The 21,968-nt window shown below is 46.1% G+C and overlaps 1 protein-coding gene across 1 annotated transcript in view; it reads left to right on the plus strand.

The window, feature by feature from the left end:
• The window catches only part of Cep250 (centrosomal protein 250kDa), a 54,943-nt gene that overhangs the window by 27,231 nt on the left and 5,744 nt on the right, over positions 1-21,968 (plus strand). The window contains exons 16-25 of the mRNA XM_013010695.1: positions 2,202-2,369; positions 2,737-2,871; positions 6,233-6,376; positions 8,721-8,854; positions 10,617-10,755; positions 11,439-11,781; positions 12,282-12,403; positions 13,392-13,512; positions 17,407-17,528; positions 17,967-20,561. Coding sequence (XP_012866149.1) covers positions 2,202-2,369; positions 2,737-2,871; positions 6,233-6,376; positions 8,721-8,854; positions 10,617-10,755; positions 11,439-11,781; positions 12,282-12,403; positions 13,392-13,512; positions 17,407-17,528; positions 17,967-20,561 — 4,023 coding nt within the window. The remainder of the gene's footprint in view (positions 1-2,201; positions 2,370-2,736; positions 2,872-6,232; positions 6,377-8,720; positions 8,855-10,616; positions 10,756-11,438; positions 11,782-12,281; positions 12,404-13,391; positions 13,513-17,406; positions 17,529-17,966; positions 20,562-21,968) is intronic.

A 21,968-nucleotide genomic window follows, 5' to 3' on the forward strand; every position in this document is an offset into this window, starting at 1 on the left:
CTGGCTTTTTTTTTTTCTTTTTGCTTATGTGGTGCTGAGGAATCAAACCCAGGGCCTCAGGCATGCAAGGCAAGCACTCTACCACTGAGCTACCTTCTCAGCCCTGGTCAATATTCTTTTATGCATGCTAGACTTTCTATTTAGATTTATTTTTCTTCTTTTTTTTTTTTGGTCATGGAGCTTGAACTCAGCCTGTCCCTAAGCTCTTCATATCTGCTGATTGAAAGTGTAGACTACAAGTTTATAACTTCTTAAAATATTCTGAGTTAACACATATTCATAATGTGAGGGGATTTTGTTGCATTTTGTTTGCTAGAGTGTGAACTCTGTGCCTTGTGATGGCTACCACTGAGTCTTGCCTTCAGGACCTCATTGTGATTTTTTTTTTTTTTTTGGTCGGTCATGGGGCATGAAGTCTGAGCCTAGGCTCTCTGTCCCTCAGCTCTTAAGCTCAAGGCTAGTGCTGTACCACTTGAGCTACAGCACCACTTCTGGCTTTTTCTGTTTATGTGGTGCTGAGGAATTGAACCCAGGGCCTCATACATGCAGGGCAAGCACCATTGAGACACCTTTCCAGCCTTCACTGTGATATTTTTATACATGAATACAGTAAACTGAACAACTTCACACCTCCTCCACCATATTCCCACTGCTTCCCTCCCCCTCTTACAAAGCATATTTCCTAGCCTTCTACCTGGTGCCTGTGTCCCCTGAATAGTAATGATATTTGACATTTATTAAGCACTTTTGCATGCCAACCACTGTGCTGAATACTTTATTGATATAATAAGGAGATACATGATTAGAGAAGTCACTCTGGTATATGGCCAGTAAGTGGTAAACTAGGGATTCAGAGCTCAGACTGCTGGTCTCAGAATGTAGCTCACTGGTAGAATGTGTACTTAGCATGCCCAAAGTCCTGACCAAAAACAAACAAACAGAAAAACCCACAAAAAACATAATGGCTCACTCCTATAGTCCTAGCTACTTAAGAAGCTGCAATCTGGGACTCACAGTTTGGATTAGCCTGGGAAGGCAAATCCATGCAATTTTTATCTGCAATTAACCAGCAAAAAGCCAGAAGTAGAGGAGACATAGATCAAGTGGTGGACTATTAGTCATGAACAAAAGAGCCAAGTGAGAGAGATACCTTCAGAAAAAAACAAACTCCTAACCATGTCTGCTATGTCTATGTCTACATCTTCCAAATGGTTGCTTAGCTTCTGTTTTATTCCTTTATTTATTTATTTATTTTGCCAGTCCTGGAGCTTGAACTCAGGGCCTAAGCACTCTCCTTGAGCTTCTTTTGCTCAAGGCTAGCACTCTGCCACTTGAGCCACAGTGTCACTTTTTTCTGTTTATGTGGTACTGAGGATTCGAACTCAGGGCTTCATGTATGCTAGGCAAGTACTCTACCACTAAGCCACATTCCCTGCCCTTATTCCTTTAATAGCTGCCTATTTTATTTCATGCCAGTACTAAGGCTTGAACTTAGAGCCTAGATACTGTCCCTGAGATTTTTCTGCTCAAAGTAGATTGTCTGTCTGTCTCTGTCTCTCTCTTTCTCTCTTTCTCTCTCTCTCTCTCTCCTTGGTCATGGGGCCTGAACTGTGGTTCTGAGTGCTGTCCCTCAGCTCTTCAGCTCAAGTTTAGCGCTCCACCACAGCACTACTTCTGGCTTTTTCCGCTTATGTGATGCTGAGGAATGGAACCCAGAGCCTCATGCATGCAAGGCAAGCATTCCACCATTGAGCCACCTTCCCAGCCCAATGCTCTATCTCTTGAGCCACAGCTCCACTTCTGGCTTTTTGGTGATTAATTGGAGATAAGAGTCTCATGGTGAGCTATGGCTCAAGTGGTAGAGTGCTGCCCTTGAGCAAAAGAAGCTCAGGAACAGTGCCCAGGCCCTGAGTTTAAGCCCTAGGACTGGCACCAAAAAAAAAAAAAAAGTCTCTACTGCCTGGGCTAGCTTTGAATCATGATCCTCAGATCTCAACCTCCTGAGTAGCTAGAATTATAGATGTGAGCCATCAGCACCCTGCTGAGGTGGTAACTTTGAAAATAACATTCATAACTTATATGAGGAACTTTAGAAAGTACATTTACCCATATTGAATAATAGAGATTCCAAACCAGTTCTGCTTCCCCTTCCCCTTCTCACTCATTGGTTTCTAACAGTATCCTTTCCTTTATATGGCCAGAAGAAAGAACGTTCTCTGCACCAGCAGGAGCTGGATAAGGCTCTGGAGAACCTAAAAAAGGAAAGAATGGAGCTGGAAATGAAGCTCAGGGAGCAGCAGACAGAAACCGAGGCTATCCAAGCACAGAGGGAAGAGGAACGGACCCAGGCGGACAATGCCCTCTGCCAGGTGGGAAGCTAAGATTGGAATTGCACATCTTTCTGTAATCCCTCAATCTTTGTCCACTTCCTTTTCTACTTCCAGAAGGATGCCACTCACTTTGCCACCAGTAGTAGGGTGGTCTATTAACTGAAAGGCAGGCAGTATGTCATACTTCCTGAGGGAGGGTTTACATTTACCACATCCTCTCAGCCTGCAAACCAGTGGCAATCTTTGTACTTCCTGGTTCTGAGTCATTGTGCTCAGACTTTTCTTTTCCTTCAGCCTCCACTCTGTTTGCTGGAAGAGCCCTGGAACAGCTAGGATGTGCATATAGACTCCTGGATGAGCATGATAACTTGGAGCCAACAAGTGCTTGCCTTTCTGTCCTCCACAGATGCAGCTGGAAACAGAGAAGGAGAGAGTGTCCCTCTTGGAGACACTGCTGCAGACCCAGAAGGAACTTGCAGATGCCAGCCAGCAGCTGGAACGACTAAGGCAAGACATGAAGGTTCAGAAGTTAAAGGAACAGGTATGGAAGATAATTCTGGGTGTCCACTCACCCATTCGACAATGAATAATATGCCTTGTTCCCGGTGCTGATGCATGACAGGTGCATAAAGGTGTGACCCAGTAGGCAACAGGATGGACACAGTCTTTGTCTTCAACTTGTATTCTGATGGCAGAAACAGACACAAAATAAGCAGATCCAAAAGTAAATGAGATAGATTTTAGTAAGTTGGAAATAAGTAAGATGACATAATTGAGAGTGATTAGACAAAATAGTCAGGGAAGACCTCACTGAGACAGTGATATGCTAACTGCAACTTGAAGTTCAAAAGAAGTCAATGCGGGCTGGGAAAGTGGCTCAGTGGTAGAGCGCTTGCCTTGCATGCCTGAGGCCCTGGGTTCGATTCCTCAGCACCACATAAGCAAAAAGAAAAAAGCCAGAAGTGGCGCTGTGGCTCAAGTGGTAGAGCACTAGCCTTGAGCTGAAGAGCTGAGGGACAGTGCCCAGGCCCAGAGTTCAGGCCCCACAACCGGACCCCCAAAAGAAGTCAATGCCATGGCACAATACATGCAAACTTAGAAAACCGTATGCCTAGCTGGATGCTGGTGGTTCATGCCTATAATCCTAGCTGCTCAGGTAGCTGATATCTGAGGATCGCAATACAAAGCCAGCCCAGGTAGAAAAGTCTCCATGAGACTCTGATCTCCAATGAACTACTCAAAAACCAGAAGTGGCACTGTGGCTCAAAGTGTTAGAACACTAGCCTTCAGCAAAAGAGCTCAAGGACAATGCCCAGGCCCTGAGTTCAAGCCCCACAATTGACAAAAAAAGAAAACTATGCCAAGGGAGAGGAGCCAGACACATGAGGTATATTATATTCTATTTATATGAAATGCCCACAATAAGCAAATCTTTAGAAACAGAAAGTAGATTAGTGATTGGGAGATGAGATGTGGAATGGGGAATATCTGTTAATGGGGTGCTTCTGGGGGGTAATGAAAATGTTTAAAACTGATCATAGTAATAGTTACTCTGGATATACTGAAAAATATCGAATTGTACACTATGTCTGAGTGAATTGTATGGTAATGATTATGACTCAATAAAACCTTGAAAAAAGAAATCTGGCAAAATCAAGGCCAGACCCTGCCTCATATTAAAAAAATAAAAAGGAGGGGGGGCTGGGAAGGTGGCTCAGTGGTAGAGGGCTTGCCTTGCATGCCTGAGGCCCTGGGTTCGATTCCTCAGCACCACATAAAAGCCAGAAGTGGTGCTGTGGCTCAAGTGGTAGAGCGCTAGCCTTGAGCTGAAGAGCTGAGGGACAGAGCCCAGGCCCAGAGTTCAGGCCCCATAACTTGACCCAAAAAAAGAGGGGAAAAAAAAAAAAGGAGGGAGGGAGGGGGGTTGAGAATGGCTTAGCATACATGAATCCCTGGGTTTGATTCCTCAGTATCACATAAACACAAAAAGCCAGAAGTAGAGCGTGGCTCAAGTGACAGAACACCAGCCTTGAGCAAAAGAAGCTCAAGGACAGCACACAGGCCCTGAGTTCAAGCCCCAGCAATGGCAAAAATAAAGCTGGAATGTTGCTCAGCAGTAGAGCACTTGCTCAGTGTGCTTGAGAGCCTGGGTTCAATCTCTAGTAACAGGCATGTGTGTGTGCACACATAGGTAGGGAGGGAGAAATAGCCAGTGGTTTGAAGAACACTTTAGCCAGATTAGCTGTTATAAGGGTCCTGGTACAGACAGTCAAGGGCACTAGAAGTTGAAGGACAAAAAAGCAGGAATGACTTCTGGGCAGGGATGTAAAGGGGAAAGTGGAGGAAAGCAAAGGGAGGGGTGACAATTATCCAAAAAAGAAATGTACTCATTACCTGATTTATGAAATGGTCACCCCTCTGTACAACACCTTAATAATAAAAATTATATTAAAAGGGGAAAAAAAGCATGTGATGAGCTCAGGGGCAAGTGGAGAGGTAGGTAGGAGTCGTTCCTCAGTCATAGTAGTTTAGATTTTGTTCTAAGGTCAGTGAGAAACTGAGGGATGGCATTTTAAGAGCAGGAATGAGATAGGCCTTTTTTTTATGGTACTGGGATTTGAATTCAAATCCTCATCTATTAGGCTGGTGTACTACCACTTGGGTCACATCTTCAGCCATTGGTTATTTTAAAGATGGAGTCTAGTGAGGTGGGGCTTTGTTTTGTTTTGTTTTTTGTTGTTTTGGGGGGGGCCAGGAGGAGTGTCTGCACATGCGGGCATGTGCTTGTACCAGTTCTAGGATTTGAATTCAGAGCATGGACACTATCCCTGAGCTTTTGTGCTCAAGGCTAGTGCTCTACCACTTGAGCCACACCTCTACTTCTAGCTATTTTGGTTAGTTAATTGGAGATAGTCTTTTAGCCTTTTCTGCCGCAGCTGGCTTTGAACACAATCCTCAGATCCCATCATCCTGAGATTACAGGCTTGACTACCAGTGCCTGGCTCTAGTTAACTTTTTTTGTTTTGGTTTGGGTTTTTTTTGCCAGTCCTGAGTCTTGAACTCAGGGCCTGGGCACTGTCCCTGATCTTCTTTTGCTCAAGGCTAGCACTCTACCACTTGAGCCACAGCGCCACTAAGCCACATTCCCATTTCACTTTTTTTTTTTTTTTTTTTGGTTGGTTGGTTGGTTGTAGATCTTGAGCTCTGGGCCTGGGCGCTGGTCCCTGAGCTCTTCAGCTCAAGGCTAGTGCTCTACCACTTGAGCCACAGCATCACTTCTGGTTTTAATAGGAGATAAATATCTCATGGATTTTCCTGCCCAGGCTGTCTTTGAACCATGATGCTCAGATCTCAGCCTCTTGAATGGCTAGGATTACAGGTGTGAGCCACTGGCACCTGGCTCTAATTAACTTTTATACTTGGGCTTTCCTTAAACTGTTGTCCTCCAATCTCAGCCTCCTGAGAAGCTAGGATCATAGGCATGAGCCAGTACTAGAGAGCAAATCCAAGGCCTTCTGCATGCCAAGACACTCAACCACTGAGCCTTCCATATATATTTAATAAATTCCCTCAGTTGATGAGATGGGAGCAGAGGAGGGCAGACTGACTGGGTGAGTAGGAATCAAATCATCTAGTGGTAGGATATGGACAGGAGAGGAGGCTGTTGCAGTGGTCTGGTGGTCTGGATGAGGGATTATTACAAAGAAGCCTGGATAAGCCTAGGTACTTTATGAGGAAAGAGGGATAGGAAGTGAGAAGTTGAGGTAGAATCAACCTGGCTTGCTGGTTCCTACCTTAGCTCTTGCCCAACCCAACAGAAAGACATTTATACAAGTAGGTTTCAAGACCTACTCCCCCCAGGGCAATCATTCCTGCACTTACTGATTGTTTCCCCTCTGCAGGAAACTGTTAGTATGCTACACACTCAACTCCAGGAGGCTCAGCGGGATCTGACAGTGGCAGCTCAGCGACATGGAGAAGACCTTGCTGCCCTCCAAGAAAAGGGCAGCACTCTGCTACAGGACAAAATAAACCTGCAGAAACAGGTTCCTCTTCCCAGTCCTGCCCTACAGCCCTTCCCAGAACAGCCAGTACTTCCACCCCCCTCTGCAGGACCCTGCTGCCTGAGCTTGAGAGGTCAGAGACAGGCCCCAACCCTGAGTGGAAAGTTGAAGACTGCTCAGAGTTAAGCACATGCTTCTCTGCCCTGTCTCTGTCGATTCTATATCCAGAGATTGAACCGACTGTCAATTGAAAATATTTAGGGATAAAAAATTGAATCTGTACATTTTTTGTCTTGTTATTCTCTAGGACAGTGGAGTATAACTATTTACCTAGCATTTACATTGTATTATGTATGACAAGTATTACTGAGATGATTTTAAATTAGGAGAGAAGGTGCATAGGTTTTATTCAAATACATGAACTGTATATATGGACGGGAGCATCTGCAGACTTTGGTATCTGTGGAAATTGGTTCTAGGAGACCAAAGGACCACTAATGTCTTTGTCTGCGGGTGGTCACAGAGCTTAGGTTTTTCTCAGGCAGATCCAGTTTTCTTTTGTTTATGTTGGTGCAGCTTAAACTCAGTGCACTGTGCTATAGTTCAGCTTTTTTCTCTCGTGGCTAGTACTCTACTACCTAACCATACTTCCAGCAAAGCTTTTTTGCTACTTAATTAATAGAAGATAAAGTCTCTTGCTCAGTTTTAAATCATGAGCCTCCATTTTCAGCCTCCTGAGTAGCTAGAATTACAGGTGTGAGACCCTGGCACCTGGTGGAGCCAGGTGTCAATATATTTTTTTTATTCTCTTCCTAAATCCAATGCTTTTGCTTATTTTTTTTAAACAGTCTTTAACAGTTTTAACAGTCTGTAACCTAGGCTGGCCCCAAATTTTAGCTTAGTGTAGTGGTACATGCCTGTAATCACAGCTACTTGGAAGACAGAGGCAGGAGAATTGAGAATTAAAACAGTACCAGGAAAGTTAGTTAGACCCTATTTCAAAACCAGTTATAAAAACAAAAGGCTGGGGACATAGCTCATGTGGTAGAATGCTTACCTAGCAAGTGTGAGGCCTGTGCTTAATCCTCAGTACTGGGGGTTGGGGAGGAAACACCTCACAATTTTGCTTCAGCCTCTAGTGCTAGGATCCTGGGTATGTGCCATCGTGTCTAGCTAAGTCCAGGGGACTTGAACTCAGAACATCACGCTTTCTCAGCTTGCTTGCTCAGCTGGCATTCTACCGCTTTAGCCACTCCTCCAACATAGCTTTGTGCAGGTAATTTTGGAAATAAAGTCTCACAGAGTTTCCTGGCTTCAAACTGCAGCCAGTCATGGGCTGGGAAGGTAGCTCAGTGGTAGAGTGCCAGCCTTGCATATATGAGGCCCTGGGTTTGATTCCTCGGTACCACATAAGCAGAAAAAGCCAGAAATGGCACTGTGGCTCAAGTGGTACAGCTCTAGTCTAGAGCTTAAGATCTGAGGGACAGAGCCAGGCCCAGAGTTCAGGCCCCATAACCAACAACAACAGCAAAAACCTGCAGTTAGTCCTCCAGATCTGAACCTTCTAGGTAACTAGGATTATAGGCATGTGCCATTGCTGACTGATTTAAGTCCAGTTATCTTACATACCAGATTGTGTTCCTTACTCCAAATCCTGTAACAGATGATATTCTAATTTTTTATTTAAAAATATTTAGTCACAGCCAGGTGCCATTGGCTCATGTCTATTTCAAGCAAACCAGGGCAGGAAGGTCTAAGAGCCTCCATCTCCAGTTCACTACAGAATGCCAGATTGGAGATGTGGCTCAAGTGAGCACCAGCCATGAGCGAGCAAGCCAAGTTGACAGTGTAAGGCCCAGGGTTCAAGCCCCCTGGTACTGTGGGAAAAAGATACTGTCACTATAAACTTACTCCCCACTTTGCCTTCATGTGTAGTTGTATTCAGACAAGATTTTTATTCATATCTACTTTTATATAGTATTTGTGAGGCTGAGAGATAGCCAGGCTAGATGCTATCAGGGAACAAAGAGGTTAAGAACATTTAGAGGGGCTGGAAAGGTGGCTCAGTGGTAGAGTGCTTGCCTTGCATGCATGAGGTCCTGGGTTTACTTCCTCAGCACCACATAAGCAGAAAAATCTGGAAGTGGTGCTGTGGCTCAAGTGGTAGAGTGCTAGCCTTGAGCTGAAGAGCTGAGGGACAGCACCCAGGCCCAGAGTTCAGGCCCCACAACTGGCAAAAAAAAAAAACCAAACAGTTAGAGATTGGAATCTCTAGTGTTATAGAGATAGGCCATTCCCTGTGCGAGACCCTAAAGCCCTAGGCTAGAAGGATACTCCCACTGGCCCTCTGCTCTGCCATCTGGTTCTTATGCCTATAACCTTGCAGGTGGAAGATCTGAAGTGTCAGCTGGTGGCCCAGGATAACTCCTACAAGCTGGTGGAGCAAGAGGTTCAGGAGAAACTGAAAGAAGCCCAGGAATATAGCCGAATTCAGGAGGAACTAGAGAGAGAGAGAGCCAGGTAGGCTAGACACAGAGGTGGCTTTTGCCTTTCTGACTGCAAGGGTTATGTGGCAATAATCTGACAGTTCTTTTCTCTGGTCACATCCTCTTTCATGTCTAGCTCTGGTATATATATGCAGCCATATAGAGAAGGATGTGTTCCTGCCCTCAAAGCTGAAATTTCATTCATTTAGTAAATACTTGGAGACACTGTGCCAGAATTGGGGACACAGTGATAAACAGGATAATGTGGTCCCTGCCTCAGTAGAACTTACAGTTTTGTGGGGAAGACTTTAATCAAGTAATTATTATAGACTATGATACTTAGTGTGGAGAAAGAAACAGTGTGAAATGGAAATAAGAACAGAGATCTGCTTTGGAAAGGTGTTTGGGAAAGACTTTCTCAGACAGTTGTGTTTAAACTAGCACTGAAGGTTGAGTTGGAGTCACCCACACAAAGGAGTGAAGGAGAATTCTAAACAGTAAAATCAGAAATCCTGTTCAAAGGCCCTGAGATGAAGTGTGGAACATGGTAAATGAGGAGAGCTAGACAAAACCATCTCATTCAGGATATTGTAGGCAATGGCAAAGGGTTTATGGATTTTTGTTTTTGTTTTGTTTTTTGGTGCTGGTGCTGGGGCTTGAACTAAGTGCCTGTGTGTGGTCCCTGAGCTTTTGGTGGTAGTGGTGGTCATAGGGCTTGAACTCAGGACTTGGGCACTATACCTGAGCTTTTTGCTCAAAGCTAGCACTCTACCACTTTGAGCCACAGCTTCACTAACAGGTTTTAGGTGATTTATTGGTGATAATAGTCTTCCTGCTGGCTTGAACCACAACCTTTAGATCTCAGCCTACTGACTGGCATTACAGGCATGAGCTATCAGTGCCCAGCTCCTGAACTTCATTTTGCTCAAGGCTAATGCTCTACCATTTGAGGCAGAGCTTCACTTCCAGCTTTATTTTTGGGAAGAGGTCAATTCATTAAAAATTAGAGTCTCACAGGCTTTTCTATCTGGGCTGCCTTTGAACCATGATCCTCAGGCCTCAGCCTCCTGGGTAACTAGGATTACAGGTATGAACTACCTGTAATTATTGTTTAGTAGAAAAATGCTGGAGAATTTCAAACAGGAAAATGAATACTATCCAATTTATGATGTATTACAAGGGTTTAGTAATGGTATGAAACATCAGGAGTAACATAAGATCATTCAGAATGGAAAGCAACATGCATTTTCAGTGTTACCAGAGTTTGAAAAGGGACAGATCATTTTGGTAGTAACACTAAAGGCAGAAAGAACATCTGGAAACCAGTACAAATGCCCAGAAGAGATACTGAGTTTAATCCTGGGTAGGTAATAGGGAAGAGGAGGATGGAAAGAGTCTAAGAGATGTCCAGAGAATTAATTATGTGTAGTGATGGGTTAGATATGGGTAGGATGAAGGAGAACTCTGAAGAGGTCAAGGTTTCTATGTTGTGATCCTGTGATAAAGAGAGGCTAGAGAGAATAGTAGGAGATGATTAGGTTAGAGTTGAAGGTTCAGAAGGCATGGGAAGATTGGACATACCAAATTTGATACATGTGAAATTTAGTAGAGAAGGATAGGTAAGTTGAAATGAGGTAATTACCTAGGAGCACTTAGTAGGTATTCAATAAATGGTACCTTTTATGGTGACACTGAAATTGCTATTACTATTTCTATTTTAATAGTGCTATGAATTAGAATAGACCAATTCTTACTCCTAGAGAGAATGACATACCCTCTGACTCCTTTATTTTTAGCTTGACTCTGTCACTGGTGGAAAAGGAACAGAGACTCATTGTTTTACAAGAAACTGACAGTGTTCGACAGCAAGAGCTGAACTCCTTGCACCAGGCCACGCAGGAGGCCCAGAAAGGGCAGAAAGAGCTCAGTATGCAGGTACGTTCCTCTATGGCTATACACCCTGCTTCTTGGTGGAGGACACATCTCTTTTTCCTAATGACAGGATAGGCTGGGCCTCAACAACCCTGTCAGAACAGCTGGGCAAGGTCAGGGTTAGGGAACACGACTCAGATGAGAATGGACCCTGTAGGGAACCTGACAGTCTGAACCAGTGTCCAGAGCAGCAGAGCCCAGGCAGGCCTAGGCCTTGTATAGTCACTTGCACATGTGCTTGGCCTTTTGGCAAAATATAGCAGTGAGGATTGAACAGTGAGAAATACTAGAAGTAGGTAATAGCAAGGTAACCTTCAGGGATTCATTCTTCCCACAGCTGTACCCTTGGAACTTGAGGGGAAGTGAGGGAGTAAAAGTGAGACAAGTTTCCTTTGAGACAGTCTGCATTTGCCTACTAGGGGTTTCAGAGCAGAGATCATAACAGGGAGTTGACAAATCTGTCTACTTGGGAAGCCAGAGCCTGAGCCCATTATTGTAGTCTGGGCCCAGCTGGTCATCTCTAGATGTCAGAGTGCTACTTATTCAGAGTCTTCCCTACCCATGAGAGAGCTCAGTCTTCTGAAACCTTTCTTGTTCTGGTCAGGCTCTGCATAGGGATTGAGTAGACTGATGCCTGGAAGAATATCTACTCCCTACTCAAAATGAGTTCACTTCCTCCCTGGCAGGTGGAATTGCTCAAGCAGGAGGTAAAGAAAAGGGAGGCCGACTTTGTGGCCCAGGAAGCACAGCTGCTGGAGGAGCTGGAGGCCTGTCGGATCACAGAGCAGCAGCTTCGAGCTTCCTTGTGGACCCAGGAAGCCAAGACAACTCAACTGCAGCTACGCCTGCACAGCACTGAGAGCCAGCTGGAGGCTCTGGCAGCAGAGCAGCAGCCTGTGAACCAGGCCCAGGCCCAGCTGGCCAGCCTCTACTCTGTCCTGCAAGAGGCCCTGGGATCTGTATATGAAAGCAGACCTGAACTAAGGGGAGGAGGGGACTCTGCTCCCCCACTCTGGGGCCCAGAGCCAGGTGAGGCCAACACCCTAAAACTTAAGTTCTTTGGGCCAAAACCAGGTATAATTCCCAGGGGAGAAGTGAGAGAAATGTAGATCCTTAAGCAATAGTGCATCAAGGTTAAGGCCACAGGCTCTGGGATTCATTCTACATGAGTTTGAACCCCATCTCTGCTGTTTGCTAGATGTGTGACCAAGGAAGAATCCTATAATTTCTCTGAGTTTGATTTTCCTCAACTGTAAAAGGAGAATGTTCAAAGTATTTACATACCTTAGTATTTTTCCAAGGAGCTAGTAGCTATAAGTAGCTCCTGCAATTCCTTTCATGTAAATGAAACACTAGCTAACATTATATAGTTCCCACCACAGTGTCTGACATGTATGTAAATGAATTGCCAAGAAAGCATTCTTTGAGGACAGTAGAGGCCTGTAGGAAGGCTATCTCTCCCTGTTGGGGAAGAGATAACTGTTTCTTTACATAATGGCAGCTAGGTGAGAAGATTTTCATTTCTTCAGACCAGAATGGAGCTAGGAACCTTTTTAAGAGAGGACCCCTCCTGACTGCTTTCTCAGCTGAGGCCGTGGCATCTGCCCTCCACAAGCTTCACCAAGACCTGTGCAAGACTCAGCAGGCCCGGGTAGGTTCTCTGTCCTCTTTCCAAGAACTCTTAACTCTGCTGAAAGTCTGAGACACACTATGCAGTTTGGAATATGCAGTTTGAGATTCAGTTTGGGATGACTGCCCTGTCTATTACTTACTGCCTGGCAACTGGGACCAAAGCAGTTGGATCTCCTGGGCCTTGTTTTCAACTGCAAAGTAGGGCAGATAAGGCCTACCTCCCAGGATCATTGTGAGGATTAGGTGACTAACTGCAAGACCTGAATACACATGTCATTTTTTTTGTTTTGCATCATTTTCTCTCAGCCATGAATTTAATTTTGGTACCCAGGCTTCCAAGAGAAGCGTGGGAGGTTGGAGACCACTAAGATTTGAGGTTGCTGCTTATAAACTCATTCTAGGCATAAAACTGAACTAAAGGTCCCACAAATTTCACCTTCAGTGCCACTCATACACCAGCCACTCTGAGCAGGTGATACAAAGAGACCTGATCTCTTCTATCCTTAAGAGGGCTGTTGGTTGAGAGACCAAACTTTATTCTGATAGAAAACATAACTGATGAGAGTAATTGGCTTCTTCACAGTCGTGAATAATACAGTGTTGGAAGTAGGAGAGAGAAACAACTTCTCCTAGTAGCTTGGAGAGGTCTAGAAAGAAAAGGTAAAAAGGTGACTTTGGGCTGACAAATTTTAAGGTAGGCATTTGGGAGGGAAGAAATGCACCCTATGAACAGTTCTGTTTCAAAAAACTTAGACAATAGGTCAGAGAGTCTTTCTGATTCAAATCAATTAGAACAAAACTCATCTTTATATCAGGGAACTAAACACATGTAAGTTCAGATTTTTTTTTTGGTTGTTTAAACAAACAAAAATCCTCAAGGAGCTGAGACTGGGGTTATAATGGCAGACCACCTCAGAACCTACGAGTGAAAACAGAGCTTGAGCCCAGACTGGGATAGATTTGTACGGATGAGGAGCTCAAGTTCAATCCTTCCCTTCCTTTCCCAGGATAATCTGAGTGACCAGGTCCAGAAGTTGGCCCAGAGTCTAACTAGCGTTGAGGCCGAGAAGAACCAGATCCAGTCAGAGTTAAAGGACCTGCAGAAACAACTCTTCCAGAACCAGGAAGGTGAGGCATGCAGGTGGGCAGATGTGAAGGAGGACAGATAGGAAGACTTGACGTGGCAGGAATTAGCTTAGCAGCACTCTATATTGTTTACCCACAACTGTGAGATGATGTCTAATTCATCTGCAAAAGGCAATGAGTCCCTTGACTGTTGTTCTGCTTTGTGAGCCACCTTGGGAAGGGATTAGAAGGGAAAGATTTGGCATACCGAGACTTCAGTGTTCTGTCTTCAGTTTTTTAATATAATTTTTTATTACTTTTTTTTGGTTGGTTGTGGGGCTTGAACTCAGGGCCTGGGCACTGTCCTGAGCCTCTTTTTTTTCCAGACTAGCACTACCACTGAAGCCACTACTTCTGGTTTTTGAATGGTTAATTGAAGATAAGAGTCTCACGGGGACTTTTCTACCTGGGCTGGCTTGGAACTGCAATCCTTAGATTTCAGCCTCTTGAGTAGCTAGGCTTATATGCATGAGCCACCAGTACCCAGCTATGTGGTACTGAGGTTTTTATATGGTACTGAAGAATTGAACCCGGACCTCATAAATGCTAGGCAAGCACTCAGCCACTAAGCCACATTCCCAGTTGCATTCATAGAAATTTTAAAACAAAACAAAAAAAAACTAGAAATGTAAGAGTTGATGAAAGGAGACCTCCATGCATTTTGAGAAGAAGAGAGTTTATTGGGAGAACCAGCTTACCAGCTTGTAGCAGATGTATGTGTGCAGAGAGAGAACTAATGATTATATAGGGGAGGGAAGAAGAAAGTGTGATTGCAGCATATGAGGAAGTGACCTCAGAGGATGAGGAAGTGACCTCAGAGCCTAGGGGACCTCCTACTGCCCCCAGGTATGCCAGTTACCTGGGTTACAGGTGCTGGATGGGGTCTTTGTAGAGAGGGCCACATGGAGTCCTACATGGAGAGAGAATGGGCCATTTTCCTGGGCAGACCTAACATTCCAGCCTTTTGATAAAGAAATGATGACTCTCTCTGGCCTACTTCCTGCTGACAAGGGGCATCAACATTAGGAGTAGAAGGTGGAGATGTCTTCCAATCCAGGATATGGCAGCAGTAACAGTTCCTTGGTGGTGAACACATTCGCTTGATAAAGTCTGAAAGACATCTTACAAGGCAGGGGCTGAACAGTAAGAAAAACAGCCAGGCACCAGTGGCTCATGGGCCTATAATCCTAGTTACTCAAGAGGCTGAGATATAAGGACCACAGTTCAAGACAGCCTGGGCAGAAAAATCTGTGAGACACTTATCTCCAATAAACTACTCAGAAAAAGCCAGAAGTGGTGCTATGACTCAAGTGGTAGAGCACTAGCCTTGAGCACAAAGAGGCTCAGGACAGAGCACAGACCTTGAGTTCAAGCCCCAGGACTGGCAAAAAAAAAAAGAAGAAGAAGAAAGAACATATTAGATGGCCTACAAATGGCAGAAGGGCAGAAAAGAAAAACTTGGATGACTTGGCCAGTTCCTGTCTCCTGCATTCCAGGCAGTCCTGGAGTTGGTGGATCATATCCCTAACTGCTTCTGACTGATTAACATCTGGTGACTGGGTAGGGGAGAGCATGGTGGACCGGTTAAGAATAACCAGTCAGCAGCTGGGGCTGGATTTGAGTGGATAAGGGACCAGTAGGAGGCCTTGATCATTGCCTGTAATGGGACTATAGATGTCTGGATTATAGAGTATGAATGGGAAACCTAGGATGGTGCCAAGGCAAACTGTCCTGAGTCAAAGACTCACTATAAATAGAAATAGCAGGTAACAGAGGCAAGAATGTAAGTTCCTGTCCAGTTAGAAGACAGGTTCGAGCATTAGATAAGCATGTTTATTAACTATTTTTTTGACCTCCCAGTTCTGGTTAGTTTTGAAAGGGCAAGCACAAAATTACACCATCCCCTTATCTGTACAGTTCTTTGCAACTGCCTCTGAATGATTTACTCCTCTCTATGATCCTTCCTTGCCAGGACTAGCTTTGTCCCATCCCTCTTGCTGGGATGATGTCGTACTTGGTGTTTTTGCCCATTGCTGGGATGGTATGTCCCAGTTAGTGTTTTTGCTCTGCTATTTCTATTTATAGTGAGTCTTGGACTCAGGACAGTTTGCCTTAGCACCTTCCTTCAACAGTTTGGGTTCGAGGAAGCATATTGACTCTTGGAAAGATAGAGAAGTGGAGGGGATGGGCTGGGAAGGTGGCTCAGTGGTAGAGCGCTTGCCTTGCATGCCTGAGGCCCTGGGTTCGATTCCCCAGCACCACATAAGCAAAAAGAAAAAAAGCTGGAAGTGGTGCTGTGGCTCAAGTGGTAGAGCGCTAGCCTTGAGCTGAAGAGCTGAGGGACAGCGCCCAGGCCCAGAGTTCAGGCCTCACGACCGGACCCACAAAAAAAAAAAAAAAGGAAGAAGAAGTGGATGGGATCCAGCAACTCCCAGGTTTCAGCACCAGATATAAGGGTTAGTGAAAAGAGACCTCTCATGATTCAGGCAGAAGAGAGTTTATTGGGAGAATCAAAATGTCAGCCTGAGCCAGATGGAGATGTGCAAAGAGAGGACAAATGGCAGAAAGAGATTATATAGGGGAGGGCAAGGAGGCATGACCGCAGTGTATGAGGAAGTGACCTCAGAGCCTGGGGATCTCCCCCTACCCCCAGGTGCACCAGTTACCTGGGCTACAGGTGCTGGGTGGGGATTTCTTGGTAGGGTCACATGGGATCCTGTACAGAGAGGGAAGGGACCATTTTCCCAGGTGGGCCTAACAAGAAGCACTAGAAAATAGCCTGAACTACAGAATGAGCCAAGGTTAACTTGGGGCGCATAACAAGACCCATCTCAAAAGCCAAAACAAGCAAATAACGCCCCCCCCCACCAAATGGAGAATTTTGTTTTGCCATTTATCTATATTCTTTTGTGGGAGTACTAGGAATTGAACTCAACCTCACAGACACTCTACCAACCACTTGGACCACACAACCAGCCCCACTTTTTTAAAAAAATTTTTTGGTTGGTTATGGTACTTGAACTCAGTACCTGGTCACTGTCCCTTAGCTCTTTTGCTCAAGGCTAGTGCTCTACCACTTTGAGCCGCAGCTCTACTTCCAGTTTTCTGGTTGGAGATAAGAATCTCACAGACTTTCCTACCCAGGCTGGCTTTGAATTGCAATCCAGATCTCAGTCTCCTAAGTAGCTAGGATTACAGATGTGAGCCACCCGAGCTCAGCTCCCACTTATTTTTATTATTTGTAATTATGCTATTAAAATAACTTTAGAGGGTAAAATGATCATAGGCTTATTTGGGAGAAAGCAAGGAGATGGAATCTGGGGACAGCATATCTCTACCCTAGCCTAGGACTAGGGGGGTGATGACTATTTGGAAACGAGAGGAGGGGGAAGGTTCTTGAGGCTCAAGTTTCTATTGTAGAAGAGAATAAGGCATTTGGGGGTGAGGGAGGTGCTGGGCCTTTTGAGGACAATTTTGATGGCTTCTCAAGATCCACACACAGAGCTACCTTTTAGAGCATGTTGCAGAAATGAGCGGCAGGCAGCAGAGCCACCAGCTCTCAAGGAACCTCTTACAAATTCACGTAATTGGGGGCTGGAAGGCACCTCTGTTACCAGCTAACTCTACTCTGCCTGGAGTTTAAGATTGAGGATCTTTGTAATAAGGAGGGAAAAGTGTTAGGATGATTACTAGGATTGGCCTGTGAACACAGCAGGGAAGCTAGACCACAGGAGCAGCTGGCAGATGAGTGAAGTCTTAGGACACTGGATGTAATTCTCTCCCTCCTGGCCTCCTTCCCATTTGCTTCTGTGCTCTATCCTCCATCTGCCTCTTCTACCCTGTGTTCTCACACTCCCAACCATGGCCTTGACTCCACTACCTCTGCTCTTCCCAAAGAGAAATCCAAGTGGGAAGGAAAACAAAACTGTCTGGAATCTGAGCTGAAGGACCTGCATGAGACTGTGGCATCCTTACAGAGTCGCCTACGGCAGGCAGAGCTGCAAAGAATGGATGCTCAGGTGAAGTGATACTGGTGTTGTGGGAGGGGTGCCTCAAGGTTTCTACCTTAAGGCCCAAGACTTGACCTCTCAGGCTTAATCTTGGCCTGTGGCTTTATGCTCAGCTTCCTTCAGCAATTCTCAGTTCCTCCGGCTGTCCAAATGTCCCTGAAGACCAGTATTAAGCTCCTAATAATTCCTTCAATTACTTTTTTCTGAAATGTGGATGAGATTTTTATCTCAATGAGATGACTCATTCACAGTAGACCCTTTCTCCTGGGAATAGCAGAGCCATACTTGTGTGGTACAGATGCTCATTTACAGGATCAGCAAAAATGGAATGCATCACTTACTTTGCCCAAGGTACCGCTGAGACCACAGAATAAGGCAAGTGCTAGAGTGTATTGTAGTATCAGGGACGTATCCCAATCTAAGGTAGTTTTGCCCCTTGTTTTCCAGAGTGAGCAAGATTTACTTCGGGCAGCGAAGGAGAACCTGATGGCCCAAGTGGACCGCCTGCAAGCATGTGTTGCAGAAGCCAGGGCCCAAGCAAATGTGGCTGAGATTCTGGAAGAAGACCTGCGAACAGCTCGCTCAGCACTGAAACTGAAAAACGAAGAGGTAGAGAGTGAACGGGAAAGAGCTCAGGCTTTGCAAGAGCAGGGAGAGCTGAAGATGGCTCAGGGCAAGGCTTTGCAGGAGAATCTGGCTCTACTGGCCCAGACCCTGTCTGAAAGAGAAGGAGAGGTGGAGACTTTGCAGGGAAAAATCCAGGAACTGGAGAAACAGCGGGAAATGCAGAAGGCTGCTCTGGAACTGCTGTCTCTGGACCTGAAGAAGAGGAATCAAGAGGTGGATCTGCAACAAGAACAGATTCAGGAGCTGGAGAAGTGTAGATCTGTCTTAGAACACCTACCTATGGCTGTGCAGGAGCGAGAGCAGAAGCTGACTGTGCAGAGAGAACAGATCAAAGAGCTTGAGAAGGACCGAGAGACCCAGCAAAATGTCTTGGAGAATCAGCTTCTGGAACTGGAGAAGAAGACCCAAGTGATTGAGTCCCAGAGAGGACAGATTCAGGATCTAAAAAAGCAGTTAGTAACTCTGGAACACCTGGCCATGGAAGTGGAAGAAAGCCATCACAAAGTGGAGAGCCTACAGAAGATGATTGAGGAGCTGGAGGGGCAGAGGGAAATGCAGAGGGTGGCCCTGACTCACCTCACACTAGACCTGGAAGAAAGGAGCCAGGAGCTGCAAGTGAAAAGCAGCCAGCTCCATGAGCAGGAGAGCCACAGCACCCTTCTGGCAAGAAAGCTTCAGGACAGGGACCAGGAGGTAAAGTCCCAGCGCCTACAGATTGAGGATCTGCAAAGGCAGAAGGAACATCTGACTCAGGACCTAGTGCAGAGAGGCCAGGAGTTGATACTGCAGAAGGAAAGGATTCAGGTTCTGGAAGATCAGAGGACACTGCAGACCAAGATCTTAGAGGAGGACCTGGAACAGATCAAACTGTCCTTGAGAGAACATGGCCGAGAGATGGCCTCTCAGAGACCCTCAGTACAGGAACGGGTAGAGGAAGCAAAGAGTCCTAGTAAAGCACAGCGCGGGAGTCTAGAGCACATGAAGCTGATCCTGCGTGAGAAGGAAAAGGAGGTAGAATGCCAGCAGGAGCACATCCAGGAACTTCGAGAGCACAAGGAGCAGCTGGAACAGCAGCTCCAGGGCCTGCATAGGAAGGTAGGTGAGTCCAACCTGCTACTGACCCAGCAGGAACAAGAGATAGTGATCCTACAGCGGCACCTGCAGGAAGCAAAGGAACAAGGGGAACTAAAAGAGCAATCACTTCAATGTCAGCTGGAAGAGGCCCAGAGAGCCCTGACCCAAAGGGACCAGGAACTTGAAGCCCTAGAAAGAGAACAGCAACAGGCACAGACCCGAGAGGAGAGTCTGAAGGAAAAGGAAAGTGCACTCCAGGCAGCTCTGGATGAGGCCCACAGGACCCTGAGGGAGCACCAAGGAGAGCTGGAGGAGCAGAGAGAGCAGGTACGAAGACTCCAGGAAGAGCTGGCAGTGGAAGGACGGCAGGTGCAGGCCCTGCAGGAGGTATTGGGAGATCTGAGGGCCGAGTCTCGGGAACAGGAAAAGGCTCTACTGGCCCTTCAGCAACAGTGTGCAGAGCAGGTGCAGGAGCATGAGGCCAAAGCCAGAGCCTTGCAGGACAGCTGCCTCCAAGCAGAAGCCACACTCAAGGAACGGGACCAGGAGCTAGAGGCTCTGCAGGCAGAAAACCAGACCTTTAGGCAGCAGGAGAAGGCTGCATGGGGTCAGGCAGAGGCTCTGCAGAAGGCCCTCAGCAAAGCCCACACCTCCCTCCAGGAGAAGGAACAGAGTCTCCTTGAGCAGGCCAAATTGAGCCACAGTCTAGAGGCCAGCAGTACTACCCTGAGAACCACCCTGGATGCCTGCCAGGCACATGCCCGACAGCTGGAGGAGGCCCTAAGGATTCGAGAAGGTGAGATTCAAGACCAGGATCTCAGACATCAAGAGGACATGCAGCAGCTCCAGCAGGCACTTGCCCAGAGGGATAAAGAGCTGAGGCAGCAAAAGGAACAGGGACAGCTTCTGGAGAAGTCTCTGGCCCAGAGGACTCAAGAGAAGCAGAGTCAGGAGCAAGAAAGAAAAGAGACCAGGGGTCTTCGTGAGAGTCTAAGGGAGCTACAGCTGATTCTAGCCCAAAAGGAAGAGGAAATCCTGGAGCTGAGAGGGACCCAGCAACAGAAAAACATAGAGGCCTTTTCCCCCAGCTCCAAAGCCTCCCCAGGGGAGGAACCATCCTCAAAACTAGATTCTTTAGGGCCCAAGCTGCAGCGGGAGTTGGAGCGACTACAGGTAGCCCTGAGACAGACAGAAGCCAGGGAGATTGAGTGGAGAGAGAAGGCTCGGGACTTGGCACTGTCCTTAGCTCAGAGCAAAGCCAGTGTCAGCAGTCTGCAAGAAGTAACCATGTTCCTACAAGCTTCTGTCCTGGAGCAGGAATCGGAACAGCAAAGACTGCAGGTGAGTCACTCCAGGGGGAGTAAGGACCAAGGACAGAGACTATCTGGCTAAGCTCAGGGGCTGTCTGCCACCTTGGGACTTAAGGCACCTTAGAAGTAAGCATACCAGGGTTGGGAAGGTGGCTCAGTAGTAGAGTACTTGCCTTGCATTCATGAGGCCTTTGGTTTGATTCCTCAGCACCACATAAGCACAAAAAGCCAGAAGTGGCACTGTGGCTCAAGTGGTAGAGCACTGTCCTTGAGCTGAAGAGCTGAGGGACAATAACCAGGCCCAGAGTTCAGGCCCCAGGACTGGCAAAAAAAAAAAAAAAGGAAAAAAAGTGAGCATATCTCCACAAGAAGAAGGCACTCATCAGTGAAATTCCTTGTCTATTTCCATCCTCATAGACACGGCAAAAAAAGAAAAAACAGCATGTAGCTGGGGAGGAAGGCATTTCCTAGCCATGCTCATGAGTTACTGCACAGTGTTCCCTCACTGATATAACTGGAGTAGGGCATTTCACCCACTCTTCCTCAAATACTCAAAGGCATCTTTTAGGTACAACTCTTCATCCTTTAAAGCATTTTACATGCCAGCCCCACTTTCCCTTTCTTTCACTGTCCTGGAAAAAAAGGAACTGACACTACTCATTTTATAGTTGAGATATGGCAATCAGAGGTTAACTTGTTTCAAGTCATAGCTGGTAACTGGCCAAAGTAGATTGGATCTAACAGTCTGATTCAAACTCAAGCTCTTGCCAGGCACTGGTGGCTCACGCCTATAATCCTAGCTACTCAGGAGGCTGAGATCTGAAGATCACGGTTCAAAGCCAGCCCAGTCCATGAGAATCTCATCTCCAGTAAACCACCAGAAAACCGAAAGTGGCGCCATGGCTCAAGTGATAGAGTGCTCGCCTTGAGCCAATGAGCTGAGGGACAGCACCCAGGCCCATGACCGTCCCCCCCCCCAAAAAAAAAAAAAAAAACCTCAAGCTCTTCCTTTCACACACTGCCACACCCACACTCCTTTCCTCTGTTCTGACCTCTTTCTTGACTGTTACTGTTTATAAAACATAGGGTGCCTAAAAATGAGTTACATTTCCCCATTCATCCAAAGAAATTTAACCTCATATTTTTTGGAACTTGTAGTCACTTGTAAAGGGGAAATTTGGAGTTTGGAGCAAACTCATTTTTTGACCCGAGTCATTTAGTTAATAAGTGGTAATGTTGCATCCCGCTCTGCATGACTCAAGTCTTTGCTTTCCGTAACATGTCAATGTCCCAGGTCATCACCTGGCTTTATTGTGATCCAAGACGAGATGGGAGTTCTGAACCTAGTTCACTTGAATGCTCACCCTGAAATCTTAGGAATATTCCTCGTTTCATTCATCTGGAAAATGAAGATTCTAGAATAGCTAAGAGGTTCCAG

The sequence above is a fragment of the Dipodomys ordii genome, unplaced genomic scaffold, assembly GCF_000151885.1.
Source record: "Dipodomys ordii isolate 6190 unplaced genomic scaffold, Dord_2.0 Scaffold13, whole genome shotgun sequence".
Classification (NCBI taxonomy): Eukaryota; Metazoa; Chordata; class Mammalia; order Rodentia; family Heteromyidae; genus Dipodomys; species Dipodomys ordii.